This window comes from Doryrhamphus excisus, chromosome 7 (genome assembly GCF_030265055.1).
Source record: "Doryrhamphus excisus isolate RoL2022-K1 chromosome 7, RoL_Dexc_1.0, whole genome shotgun sequence".
Lineage (NCBI taxonomy): Eukaryota > Metazoa > Chordata > Actinopteri > Syngnathiformes > Syngnathidae > Doryrhamphus > Doryrhamphus excisus.
The window spans coordinates 14,921,158-14,934,279 of NC_080472.1; the positions used below are offsets into that span (position 1 = coordinate 14,921,158).

General features: G+C 42.0%; 3 protein-coding genes across 3 annotated transcripts; 1 reads left to right on the forward strand and 2 right to left on the reverse strand.

The window, feature by feature from the left end:
• Positions 1-62: 62 nt before the first annotated feature.
• On the forward strand, positions 63-5,741 carry mcm10 (minichromosome maintenance 10 replication initiation factor). Its single transcript, XM_058077033.1, has 18 exons — positions 63-226; positions 366-417; positions 492-740; positions 818-976; positions 1,050-1,187; positions 1,253-1,454; positions 1,527-1,692; positions 1,815-1,982; positions 2,422-2,538; positions 2,624-2,814; positions 2,889-2,971; positions 3,157-3,258; positions 3,326-3,787; positions 3,865-3,989; positions 4,078-4,191; positions 4,292-4,437; positions 4,541-4,583; positions 4,989-5,741. The coding sequence occupies exons 2-18, from the start codon at positions 411-413 to the stop codon at positions 5,070-5,072; spliced, it is 2,556 nt and encodes an 851-aa protein (XP_057933016.1). The 5' UTR covers positions 63-226; positions 366-410; the 3' UTR covers positions 5,073-5,741.
• Positions 5,742-5,816: 75 nt separating this feature from the next.
• Positions 5,817-9,020, reverse strand: ucmaa (upper zone of growth plate and cartilage matrix associated a). Its single transcript, XM_058077038.1, has 5 exons — positions 7,653-9,020; positions 7,344-7,403; positions 7,177-7,269; positions 6,808-6,906; positions 5,817-6,338 (listed from the first exon to the last, which is right to left on the reverse strand). Exons 1-5 carry the CDS (start codon positions 7,708-7,710, stop codon positions 6,250-6,252), a joined length of 399 nt encoding a protein of 132 aa, XP_057933021.1. The 5' UTR covers positions 7,711-9,020; the 3' UTR covers positions 5,817-6,249.
• A 231-nt stretch (positions 9,021-9,251) lies between these two features.
• On the reverse strand, positions 9,252-13,043 carry phyh (phytanoyl-CoA 2-hydroxylase). Its single transcript, XM_058077037.1, has 9 exons — positions 12,798-13,043; positions 12,411-12,460; positions 11,996-12,106; positions 11,747-11,915; positions 11,589-11,670; positions 11,335-11,516; positions 11,122-11,271; positions 10,673-10,807; positions 9,252-9,596 (listed from the first exon to the last, which is right to left on the reverse strand). Exons 1-9 carry the CDS (start codon positions 12,861-12,863, stop codon positions 9,543-9,545), a joined length of 999 nt encoding a protein of 332 aa, XP_057933020.1. The 5' UTR covers positions 12,864-13,043; the 3' UTR covers positions 9,252-9,542.
• Positions 13,044-13,122: the final 79 nt, after the last annotated feature.

A 13,122-nucleotide genomic window follows, 5' to 3' on the forward strand; every position in this document is an offset into this window, starting at 1 on the left:
TTAGGCAAATTATTAGGCACCTAAAAGTGCCTTTGACAACACAACGGGGTCCTTCGTTTAGCGCCAGTTTGGATTTTCTCCCTATTTTTGCAGACAACAGCAGCGGAGGGAAAGCAACATTTTAGATCTTTAATACATAGCAATCGTAAAATAACGGAAATATTCACATTCCCCGTCGTGTAGCATTGCTGAATTGGCACTGAAGATAAAGCATGTACTGACTTTGGTAAGTTGACCGTCACCTCAATAGTATTGGATTTGGTATGTCGAGTTTAACTAAGTGTACCGACTCTTATGTGCATGTTGTTTCGTCAACAATACATAAAATATGCTACATTTGGATCTTGATAATGTTCGTACTTCAGTATTTATAGATTGCTGAACATAAGTGGACTACTGATAAAGCTACAATGGATTGTAAGTACAGCTTTTTACGTGATTTAACGCCCCGACTGTGTTGAGCAGTAATTGATATCCGGTATTCCCTGAAGGTGAAGATGATCTGGACATTTTGACGGCAATGATGGTTGAAAATGAGGGCTTTGGAGAGGAACAGCAGGTTGCAGATGACTTGGATGGCCTTTTTGACAATGATGGCGAGGATGGACAGTATGCGGAGCCGGAGGATGAGTTGTTAGAGCTCTTTGGGGATGTAGGTGATATTGAAGAAGAAGAAAGTGCTAAAGAAAGCAAAAGCCAAGCCGCAGAGAGCTTGAACATGTCCCAAGAGGCATTACAAGGTTTGTGTCAGAGTGGTTTCTCTTGTGATTTAATGCTGAACTTTTATTGATGCTTGTTCAATTCTGTATCTTTTCAGATGAGTTGAGGAAGATGCAGGAGAAAATGCAGGCATTGCAGAAGCAATTGGAGGCCAGTCAGAAGCCTAGTCAGAAGCCATCACCGCCTCAACAGGCTACCCCCAAACGTACCCCAGTAAGGCCAACTGCTGTGACACAGACGACCAAAAATCAATCAGGTAAACCATAGTCACAATTCACAGAACTACACGTAAGAATACAAAGCATAATCAACTTCTTTCCCCACATTAGTCATATCATCGTCAACTCCAGTCAGTGGCAGAAGCCAGAAGCTGCAGGAGTCCTCTGACTTTCTTTCCCAGCTTAACAAAGCTGACTCCTTCAAATCCAAGCCCAGAGTGGCTCACCAAGCAAAAAACAATTTATCAGGTACAGCCAGTCATGTAATTGACTATACAAATGTTTGAATGCCTCATGTACATTTTGGTTAGCAGAATCCATTGGACCACGAGTGGAGATTAAGATAGGCAGCTCCTTCCAGCCAGTGGAAAGCACAAGTAAAGCTGCCACTCCTCTGCAGCAGTTGCCTCCATCCACCCAGAGGAAACCCAGTCCGACTGCATCCAAGGGGCTGCCTAACCTGGGCTCGCTTGCTAAAGACGTGGCTGTGGAGAAATACTCAGGGTTGCGGCTCAGGTAAGGACATTGACAATTGGAATTACTCAAGAGCCCTATTAGGTCAAATCCCACACTTGAAATGTGTTACAGGAAGCCACGTGTTTCGTCCAGCGAGATGGATCGCAAGATGGCTGACCGTCGCCTGATCCGTTTGTCGCAGGTTCCAGAACGCCTTCTGCGTGAGAAGCTGGAGGACAGTGACTGGGTGACTTTTGCGGTGCTGGTCAGCAAAGCTACACCACAAAGCAGCAGCAGTGTAAATATGTCTATCATGTGTCCCTTGTGCCATTTAAATCATTCTCAACGAGCAGAGACAGTGTAGCAATAACACATTCAATTTAATGTATTTGCTCATATTGTTTCTTCTGCATTTTGCAGGGTAAAACATTTAGCATCTGGAAGTTGAATGACCTCCATAACCTGGACGTGTTTGTGTCGCTCTTGCTGTTTGGTGACGTCCATAAAGAGCACTGGAAAACCGAGACGGGCAGTGTCGTTGGACTCCTCAACCCAAACACAATGAAGCAAAGAGATGGATATGATGGGGTGAGCACAAAGCCTTAGTTTCACATACTGTATGTTTAAAAAGCTGATGTTCCGGTGTACCACTAGAGGGAGCAATGTGGAATTAATTACATTGGCTTGAATTAGCTAATTTCTATAAAATAGGGAAATCACTGTGCGAGAGGCAAATTTCCACATTTCATTTAGATGTCCTTAAATATTTAAAAATGACCTTAAATAGATTGACTTGTGTTTTATTGGTTATATTATAAGACTGCATTCACAAATCACACAAGTCAGTCAGGAAAAAATGCTGTCAACTAAAGCAAAAATCCTAATTAAGAATGTAATTGCTTTTCTGGCAAAGTAAATCTCATCTTCATTGAAGTCACTTTGCACAAGCATCTTCTGAGGGTTTCTGTTATAATAAATGTGTATTACACTTGCACTATATCATTCAGCTTATATTGAACATGCGCAGGTCAGCCTGACAGTGGATCACCCACAGAAGGTGCTGCTGATGGGTGAAGCTCAAGACTACGGCACATGCAAAGCCATGAAGAAGAACGGCGACCCTTGCTCTCAGCTTGTTAACATGGTAGTTTCAAATTGTGGCTCGTCCGCAAATCATTTTGTCGCTGCTAGCTAATGTATGGTTGTGTGATTTTTTTTTCACTCTACAGTATGAGTGCCAGTTCTGCCAGTATCACGTCAAGGCGCAGTACAAGAAAATGTGCTCCAAGAGGGCTGAGCTGCAGTCGTCGTTCTCTGGAAAAGCTCCCAACAAGGTGAAAGGCGCCAGCCTGAAGGAACAACTCTGTCGGGATGGCTTCTACTATGGCGGCGTGTCCTCAGCTGCCTGTGCAGCATCGCTGTGAGTAATGATGGTCTCACCATATATTCAAATGACAAGACGTTTTATCACAGTTGCATCTTCATGTGTTACAGAGCTGCATCCAAAACTAAGAAATCAGGACAGAAAACTCTGGACAAGCTTTTTGTGAAGGGTTCAGCTCGCCCGGCTAGTCTGGGTAAGACTGGTAACGAAGCAGCCTAAGTAGAAGTGCAATGGCTCTTGGCCACCACGATGTATCTCACCAGAGTCCAGTCCTTTGACTGAAAGGACTGAAAACCTGTACTGTGTACAGTAAATGTGTACAAATGGCAAATGGATCTTGAATGTTGGAACTAATGTATTGTGGTTTATGTCCTGTAGCCATGCAATCTGGTAAAGTTTCGGGTTGTTCCAATGAATTCAAGACCTTGATGTCCGTTCCAACACCGGGAGCTCTGCAGCTGAAGAAGCACCTGGCACCAGGTACATTTCACAAATATCCTACCTCTACTCCAAACCAGTGAGCTGATTTTCTTCCGTTTTTCACCAGCTGTCTCCAAGGACCCCCAAGGACTCCCTGTTCAGTCCATATCAGCTTCAGACCTTCTAAAACAGCAAAAACAGAAGCAGAGGGAACTCATGGAGAACCGCCGTCTTCGGCTGGAGGGCCTCCAAGCGAGTGCGGTGCCAAAATCACGTGACTTTTTACTGACATCCCCAAAAGCAGCCCCTGGCGTCCCCAAAACCACCCAAAGCCCTGCAACGCCGCAAACCCCCACGCTTGGACGGGGCTTGTCTAAAGGCGAGGATGTCCTCTTCTTTGACACCAGCCCGCCTCCTGCACCGGCCACCGCCTCCGTCAGCATCTCAGCCACTAAGATGGCGGCTCTGAGGAAGCTGAGAGCAAAGGGGAGGGCACTTGAGAAAGAAGACCCCAATGCTTTGAAGAGGAAGAGGACGGACACCAATGAGATCAACACCCGTGTAGAAAAAAGTCTCACCTCACCTGATGGTACATACACGGTGTCAATACCATATTAAATACTTTTCTATGCTTAATATCACCTATTCTTGGGTTCCTCTGTGCAGCTGAGTTGTCTGCCAGTGAGGAGCCAGCTCTGAAGCGAAAGCGAGATCAGCTAAGCTACATTCAATCAGAGGAGTTTCAAAAGATCCTAAATGCCAAATCTCTCCATGGAGCCGTCCTAGAAGCGGTACGCATCCAAACGGTTGACGGTATACATGCTTAGCAATTTATTGCACATGGTTCTTTAGGATTTAAGTAATGTCCTTTTTACCCAGGCTGAGTACCAGCTGCAGGAACGATACTTTGATGCGCTGGTGAAAAAGGAGCAGATGGAGGACAAAATGAAGAGCATCAGAGAGGTTAAGTGTCGTGCCGTTACCTGCAAACAGGTACACTTTCATTATAATGAAATGAGCCAGTACCCAAGTGGCTAAAACGACACCATCTCCCTTGCTATCCTTTCTAACTGTCCTGTTTCCTTGCTTCCAGTGTAAATACACATACTTCAAAGCAGCTGATCGCTGCGTCGGAGAGAACCATCCTCTCTTCTGGCACGACGCTATTAAACGTTTCTTCAAGTGTCCGTGCGGACAGAGAGCCATCGCCCTCGACAGACTGCCACACAAACACTGCAGGTAGGAGGCGCTCTTGTCAATGTGGTGTACTTTAAGGAAACATCATTGCTGTGATGTATATAAACGTAATAAGTACAAACTAACCTTTGTCTCTTCTTTACAGTAATTGTGGTCTGTTTAAATGGGAGCGTGATGGCATGCTGAAGGTAAAAGTTCTTCCTGGTAGTAACAATCTAATGCAATACAAAAGCTGTCGCTATACCCCTAAATCGCACCAACGCGCATGCAGAGGTAGCTAAATGTGCTTAATACTGACCATTCATGATAATTAATAAAAAGAAGTATTTTTTGACCCAGTGCTAATTACAAAACCTTGCACTTATTTGCTTTTCTATACCACTCACCAGCAAGTATAAGAGACTCTGCATGTAATTGAATAGATGTACTGGTAATAGAAATAAGAAATAATGCTCATTTGGAGACACGGTGTCAATAAAAAAAAAATTTCAACAATTTTAATGAAGAGTATTATATTGGATTTGCTAATATTTCTTTCTCTTTTTTTGCATTTGGGCAAAAGCAGAAATGACCTCTCATTTTCTCTTCCACAGGAGAAAAAAGGGCCAAAAATTGGTGGAGAACTTCTCCTGCCGCGAGGAGAGGAGCATAGCAAGTTCCTCAACAGTCTTAAATAGAATCAATTTGAATTTCGTCCACACTGCAGCGTCATGCTAATTACCGGAACAAAAATGTTTTTAGATTTTAAATGCATGGTGATTTGTTTTTATTGTGACATGTATTACTGCTCAGGAACTAATCATGGAACAAAACATGTATGATATTTGGGAATTATTAAACGTCACGCGTCCAAATGGTTTCTGTTCATAATATTACATTGCTGAGGTAACAACTTGCGGTAAACCTTTTCAATTTGAAGACTGCGTTAATAAGGAAAACACGCCAAGGCCTTTCTAGGAATGCAGAAGGAAATACTTGACAAGGACTTTATGATTTCACAGCTGTGTGACCTCAGTGGACCTCCGAACTACGGAATATTTCATTATGGAAGATGGAATCCTACACATTGGGTCTGGTATTCCATAAAGTCATGCCATATTTTGGCCATAACTGTCGTCACCTTCACAGACACTTTTTCTTTCAGATATTTGATTCTCCCCTCTTGTTTGAAGACAAAGAATCCTTGGTAATCCACTCCAGGTGTTCACTGCAACCTTGACTCGATGGCATTTTTAAGATAGTCCAGCCACATCTTGCAGAAAGATCCACAGGTTTTTTTCCCTTGTTGTTTCCCCCCCTTTCTGCACCTTCTCTGTCTCTTTTTGCCATTTTTCCCCCACTCTGGAAAGTTTCCTCGTAATGATGACTTCTGCAGCTCACGTCTTCTCTAATATTCCACCCCCCCCCTCATTTAAATTCTCCAAATTCTAGACGGTGCTGGATGTGTGTTAAACACATCAGTGCTGTAAACTCTTCAGGAAACTCATTTCTGTCAGATTGCCAGGAGTACATAAAGTCCATTGAAGTTTGCCCGCTCCGGCAATAACAAGTGTATTGTGAATGAATTGTGAATTTAACTAGCTACAAATGCCTCATGGCTAACATCACCTTGTATTAAGTTTATCCTGTAGGTGCATGGAAAAAGCAGTAAAAACAAACATGCAGTTAAGACAAGTCTTTAACATAGTGTTACCTTTATTATTATTTTTGTGACGTCTACCATGAAACACTGCAGAAGTATACAATGCAGAATACACACTCCCTATTTCTAAGACAGCAGAAGCATTGTAAGCTATATCCAACTATATGGTTCGCTGTCAACGATATTGCATCCATGGCTCCGTTGATGCCACACTAGTGAAACCAGTGATATCGAGGATAAAGGCCGTCGTAATGGTACTCTCGAATTTGCTCATTTTTCTCCCTCGTTCTTTCAGTTTGCTCTGTGGATTTAAAGAGAAAGATGAAAAATTACTATATAAACATTTTTATTAATGTGTGACTATATTGTATATGAAAGAAGCCTTTACAAAAATACTGTGGCTGACAGCTGTGTGACCTGTGCGCTAACCACTCGGTCACCGTGCAGCCTGGAAGTACGTAAGTAGTAAGCGGCATTATTTACTTTTGCATGCGCTTCCTTCTTTTTCTCCTTTCCGGTATTACCACAGTGGTTCCATTGCTGCTATGTGGAGGAATATACTGACGTTCTACTTTATCATGCACCCCATATTATTATTCAATGAATAAATGAATTTGTGATGTATATAACGCAGCCATTCTCCAGGTATCATCTGCTTCCAATTAAGGCAATGTCTTCCTTGCAGTTGAGGTAAATAAACACCCTGTCCATAATTACAGCATTTGTTGGGAAAACGTGTTTGACAACAGTAGTGTTCATGCTTGCTATACCATCACGGTCCTCTTCGGCGTAGTTCTCATACTTATTCCGCCGCTCCTCATTGTACTCCCTCCAGCGCTCGGTGTTGGCCCGCTGCACCCTCTGCTCAGCTATGGAGACGGGGTGGAAACGCAGACGTCAGGATTGTACTTAAGTGAGTGTTTGCATTGGAATGATTAGGAAGCGTGTTGTTCGTCACCGTGACACTGGCATCAGAGGAATGGCATTACAGTACAGTACAGTGCTAGAAGTCTGCTTCTTTGCTCCACATTACCCTGTGACTCCTTCTACATGCAATGTGATGCATATTGTATGGAGAGACACCTGATGCTTTCTAATATTTTGTTTCCCTTATTTTTTACTGCAGGACAATAACTTACCCAGCTGTTCATAGTAGCTCACTGAGCGGCGACTGCGGCGTTTAAAGAAGTTGGCAGCATCCGCCCCAGGCATGAAGACCCTCCGAGTTCCCTCTGCAAAGGTCAGCGGTTGAAGGTTATGGCATACTGAGTGGCAATATTCATATGATGTCTTTAAACAGCATCACCTTTGATATCAGCTGCTGTTGAGTCATCCCGCACTGCTGCACTTTCACCAACACTAGAAACTGACAAAAAATGTTTCACCCTTTATCTTTTAAGTAGGGAAACCAACCCCAAACTGTCGTAAAAAGTACCACAATTGCCATCTTTACACAATACCATGCTTACTTTGCAATGTTTCCATCAAACTCCTATTGTTTCACTTCTAATGTAAAACATTTTAGTACTAAACTCAAGCCTGACTGATTTTGCCTGTCCTTATGTAACCCATTTAGCTGTACCCACATCCAACCGCCACCACAAAAGCTACTCACAAGTGAGGATGAGGAGGGTGGCGAGGAAAGACAGAGCAAAGACCTGACTCCAGGACATCTTGCAAAGAGATGAAGAAATGCCACAACCGAACTTCACAGCACGCTAAACTCCAATGGAGGGAAGAGAAAAGTAAGTCATGATGACTGTGGAGGAGGAAAATGGGAGGAGAGAAAGTAGTAGTGAGGAGGGGCATCTTTATTGAGATGAGGAACAATAGCAAGTGTGTAAATATGAGCAGACTGGACACTAGCTGAAGTCAGTGGTCAGACATAATGTATTTATAGTTAATAACGGTGATGAGCGGTCAAGAGAGGTAAAGTCTCACAAGTCATCATGAAAAATAAGTAGGGATGGCCGATAATTCTCAGTATTGATCATTATCGGCCCGATATCAAGCATAAAAATACAATATCTGTCGATATTGGCATCTGATTTTAAGCTGTACATATACAACACATACAACGTTCATTCCACCACAGGAGATATGTCATGTCACATATATCAGCAAAGAAATTGAGAATTGGACAATATTGGCATGTAGGATTTGGACAAAAAAAGCGATTATCGAACATCCTTAAAATAAAATGATGTAAAATTAACCTCTGTTGGATCTGTTTTTGATATTTTGTATGTTTGAAACTTGACCACTTTATTTGTGGCGTTATATGCACAAATGATGAAAATGGGCCTATCACGCAATGTTAAAAAATCCTCTAAAAAAATTCCTGGATCCATATCGCCCCCAAAATTAAATCAGTTCTTCCTTTTCCTGAAAATCTCATCCAAATCCATTCAGAACTTTACTAGTTATTTTGAATACAAACAGATAAGCACCGGCAAAAACCAAACATGACTAAATCTGTAATATAAATTACATTTCTTTATGATTCCAAACTTTTTCTAACATTTTCTTAAGTTAAAATCGCTGAATTTGCGATATTTTTTGCACTATTTGCAAATTTGCACTATTCCTGATGAAATACAAAACCTAAGATCAGTCATCATCTTCCTGGCTTTGCCCAGCCTACCGTCTGAGTGCACTCAGTGAGTCACTTAGTTGGATCATGGCACCTGGTAGTTTCTGTAATGTATATATTTTTTATGTTTCAGGTCATCTCCCCAGGTTTCATCCCTCTTGTAATAATTAAATATAAAATACATACTGTATACAAAAGAAAAGCTGTAGCAACGTCACAGGCTCTGAACTGTTTGACTGGCATGTCTTTTGTTTTATTTGTGTACCATCCTAATATTTGTGCATGAGTTGACACGAATGAGGTATGAAGCACACTTGAGACCTAACAGCCACTATTAAAGATGATAACAGAGATGCACTATTTATACTGCTCAGGTATGTTGAATTCCCCTTGCAGGCAGTATGCACATGTAAGTATCTTGTGTTGAACCCTCTCATTATTCTTTACACTATCGATGATGTCGAAATGAAACAATGACTTTACAGTGTATTTTTCTTTTGCATGTGATGTAGAATTCATACATGCTATTTGTGTATTTATTGAAAATGTAAGAAGTGCATGAAGTTGAAATTATATGAGCAGCAATTCCTGTTTATTATTATTAAAACATTATTCATTGTACAAACAACAAACGTTCCCGCCTTCCGGTGTCCGTCAACATGCCAAAACCTTTCTTATTCTGATAAGGGAGTGGCATTCTGGCAAGGGAGTGCAATTTTATGTTGTTAAAAATACTGCTATATATATATATATGACTTCACTAGGAAAATCCATTTAATTTAAAATGGAATTTGTAATACATTTTCATCTTCAAGCAGAAGCTAGTCTCAACCTACACACCCTATTGTTTTTGCTACAATCACTATGTCGCTCAGTGCTAATTTCAGCTCAGTTTGTCTTCTGAAGGCCACTTTACAGTGTGTGTCGCTCTCCCTGCACCAGGCGACCTCTGAAGGCCCAGGTATCCTGCAGGGGGAGACACATAACAAGTCAACAGAGTTAAGTTAAGTAAAGTGTTTTCATCATTTACATGAATATTTTTCTTTTCTTTTTACGTTCACATTTTTTGTCATGAACAAACGGAGCCACAATAGCGCCCCCACAGAGTTACACTGACCCTCAGTAATAACCTTATTCTGACCTGAACACATCAAGAGTGCAATTCCAACACTATATAGGTACATTATCTCCACCCCACAAACTCGTCCTTCTCCTTATTTTACACTTCCTTATTGTCAGTAGACGATTCACTGACACTCTGAAAATCACAACAACCTCTTTATTATATGTATATTATATATATGTGCGGTCTAAATAAACAGACCAAGAAAAACAGGAAGTGGATATCCTTATCGCTCACAGCCTCTCAATGCAGAAGTACAATTTGCTGCATTTAAATATGCTTGGAAATCCCAGCTACACCCAAAACATATGAATATCTTTTAAAGCTTTACAGAGCTGTTAATACACATAAATATATATAATTGTGTCGTCTCTTTTATTTTCTATTGATAAAATACAGCATAAATGTCCATATTTCACACATAGTGGCAAATGGTGATTAATCATTCATTCATTCATTTTCTACCGCTTTTCCTCATGAGGGTCACGAGGGGTGCTGGAGCCTATCCCAGCTGTCTTTGGGCGAGAGGCGGGGTACACCCTGGACTGGTGGCCAGCCAATCACAGGGCATATATAGACAAACAACCATTCACACTCACATTCATACCTATGGACAATTTGGAGTCGCCAATTGACCTAGCATGTTTTTGGAATGTGGGAGGAAACCGGAGTACCCAGAGAAAACCCACGCATGCACGGGGAGAACATGCAAACTCCACACAGAGATGGCCAAGGGTGGAATTGAACCCTGGTCTCCTAGCTGTGAGGTCTGCGCGCTAACCACTCGACCGCCGTGATTAATCATTATGAATTAATTTAAAACTGTGATTTATTTGATTAAAATTGTCAATAATTTGACAGCCCTAATAAAAAAAAACTCTTAAGTGTATATATCAAATCGTATTGGATTGTGTCAGACCTGGAAGGTGATATTAATAGCTGTGGGGTATTTCTTGGCTGCGAGCTCCTTCACTTCATTCTCGATGTTTTCCTGTGTGGTTCCCTTAACGTCGATGTAATAGCAGTCAGAACTGGCGTAGTGGCAAGAGATAGCCTGAGGAAACACACAAGACATCAGCTATTAGAAGAGGATACTACCGTTAATGCTGTGATTATAGCATGGCCGTGTATTGGTAGCAGGCAGAATATAGAATCACACATGTTAGCATTGGGAGAGTTCCTTGTTGTTGCTGTTTTTTAACTTTCAGTGTCTGTACAGTACTTCCTGCAGTGGCTGTTGTTTCCTCAATGTAACAATACTGACACCTAGTGACCAGTGTAGGCTGCTGCAAGTTTGAATGTGTCTTCTGAATGCCTGAAGTTCATTTATGTCATGAAGGGGGGAATGCACTCTGCGTGGAATAGTACCTTACGGAAGCCTTGTGTCTGATTCATGCCAGAACCGTGGATCAGCAAAGGGTGGAAAAAGACCGTGTCTCCCTTCTCCATCTTCAGATGCACCCGGGGGTGTTGGGGGTTGTAGTCACGCACTCCGTGGTACATCTTGTTTACCCCACCCTTTCAACATAGGGTACTTAAGCAACGTGTGTTATTTTATTTCATTTTATTATGTGTCCTTACCTCCCACTCTGGGTAGTCGTGCTCCTTCAGCGTGCCCGTGTGCGTTCCTGGCAGGACCACCAGGCAACCATTTTGCCTGTTCACCGGCTCCATTGCTGTCCAGGCGCATACAATACGGTCTGCTGGTCGGAATGGGAAGTAATGCAGATCCTGATGCATCGGGTGACGGGATGTTTTCTTTCCTGCACATCCACACCTCAGTGAGCCTTTTTAACACTCATCTTTTGTTCTTGCAGACGTGGGAGCATCCATACCTGCATCTGGAGGTTTATTGATGAGCATGGTGTGCATCGCCATGATGTTGGGTCCAGTGAAGCACTCCACATATTTTATAATCTACCAGTCAGAAGGTCAGTCTTGTATCCCTGCTTCCTGGTAGTTGAAGTATGTTGTGAAGGTGAGACTTTAGTACCTGTGGTAAGGTGCAATACTGGAAAAGGTCAGGATCTTCCTGGAAGTCCTGGAGTTTGGACACAGCTCTCTGATCAGAAACAAACTCAGACTTGGAGATGGCGATGTCTCTCATCACCATCAGACCGGGAATGTTGACTTCTTCTTGACAAATGTGCTCAAACCTCCTCCTGAAGATCAATTCCAAAGGTGACTCAATGTCATGTGTCATTTTGATATGGTGAACTACATGCGAGTGGCTGAGTGTCACCTCAACAAGTCGATGTCTTCATCAGACACCAGGTTCTTGACAACGAAGAAGCCATTTTGCTCATAAAAGAGTCGCTCCTCTGAAGTCAGCAGGTCATTATCCATCGTGTATCTAACAACAAGTATACAAATGGATGTAGTTAATTATACACGACTCACAAGAGCTTTATATCATACAGATGCAATAGGCGTCTACTTTGACCCTGCCATGTGTCTACAATATACATTGTACATACTAATATATTATAATTACTAATTGTGCCCTCACTAAACTACCCTCAAAACAGGTCCTCTTGAATCTGAACACTACACCATAAACAAGCAGAGTACTTTATTGATGTTATTCAAAGGGCAATGATAAACACAGATTATGTAACATGCATAAAATAACTTCCACTGAAGGTTTGTTTCCTTACCTGAGTTTCTGTGGGTAAAGGCTGAGGGTTTGAGCAGCAGTGACTGCAGCCTGAAGGTAGCCAAGTCAAAGATAAAACCAACGTCATTACTGTTGACACCATAATAAGCCCCTTAGAACGGTATGTCAACATTACATCGCACTCAGGGATGAATAATAGGGATAGAAATAAAATAAAATAAAATACAGCGTGCAATACCCTATCGGGGACATACTGTATAAGCAAAAAGCTTCATAACACCACCAACATTACTCTCTTCCAGGAGACCTATTTGTGTTCAGTGGGACTCTGGCCTGTACTAGCACCACTGCTAGCTGCTCGATGCACACACCTTTCGGCTCCACAATATCAAACATAATCAAATTAGCTCCATGAATGAAAGGATACCAACACAGCCGGTGACCGATCAAGATGACCGATTAACAGCCGGAGTCTTTCCGAAGCCCGCGACATTGTCCAGTCGGCTTTGTGTCGTCGTTCTACTGGCTGTTACGATTGGGATATTATCAGCGAGGCTATGCGGATGTAGGTCAAAGTGCATTGTGGCATACTTTTCCCCTTAACTTGAAATATATTTAGAATATGCAGTTATAATTACCCAAAACAGTGTATACAGTTAGTTCCACGTTATGATGATTATTTAGTATTAGTCACTGGGTTACAATGAAACCTGTTACATGCATTACGTCATTGCATCCACTAGAGGGCCCTC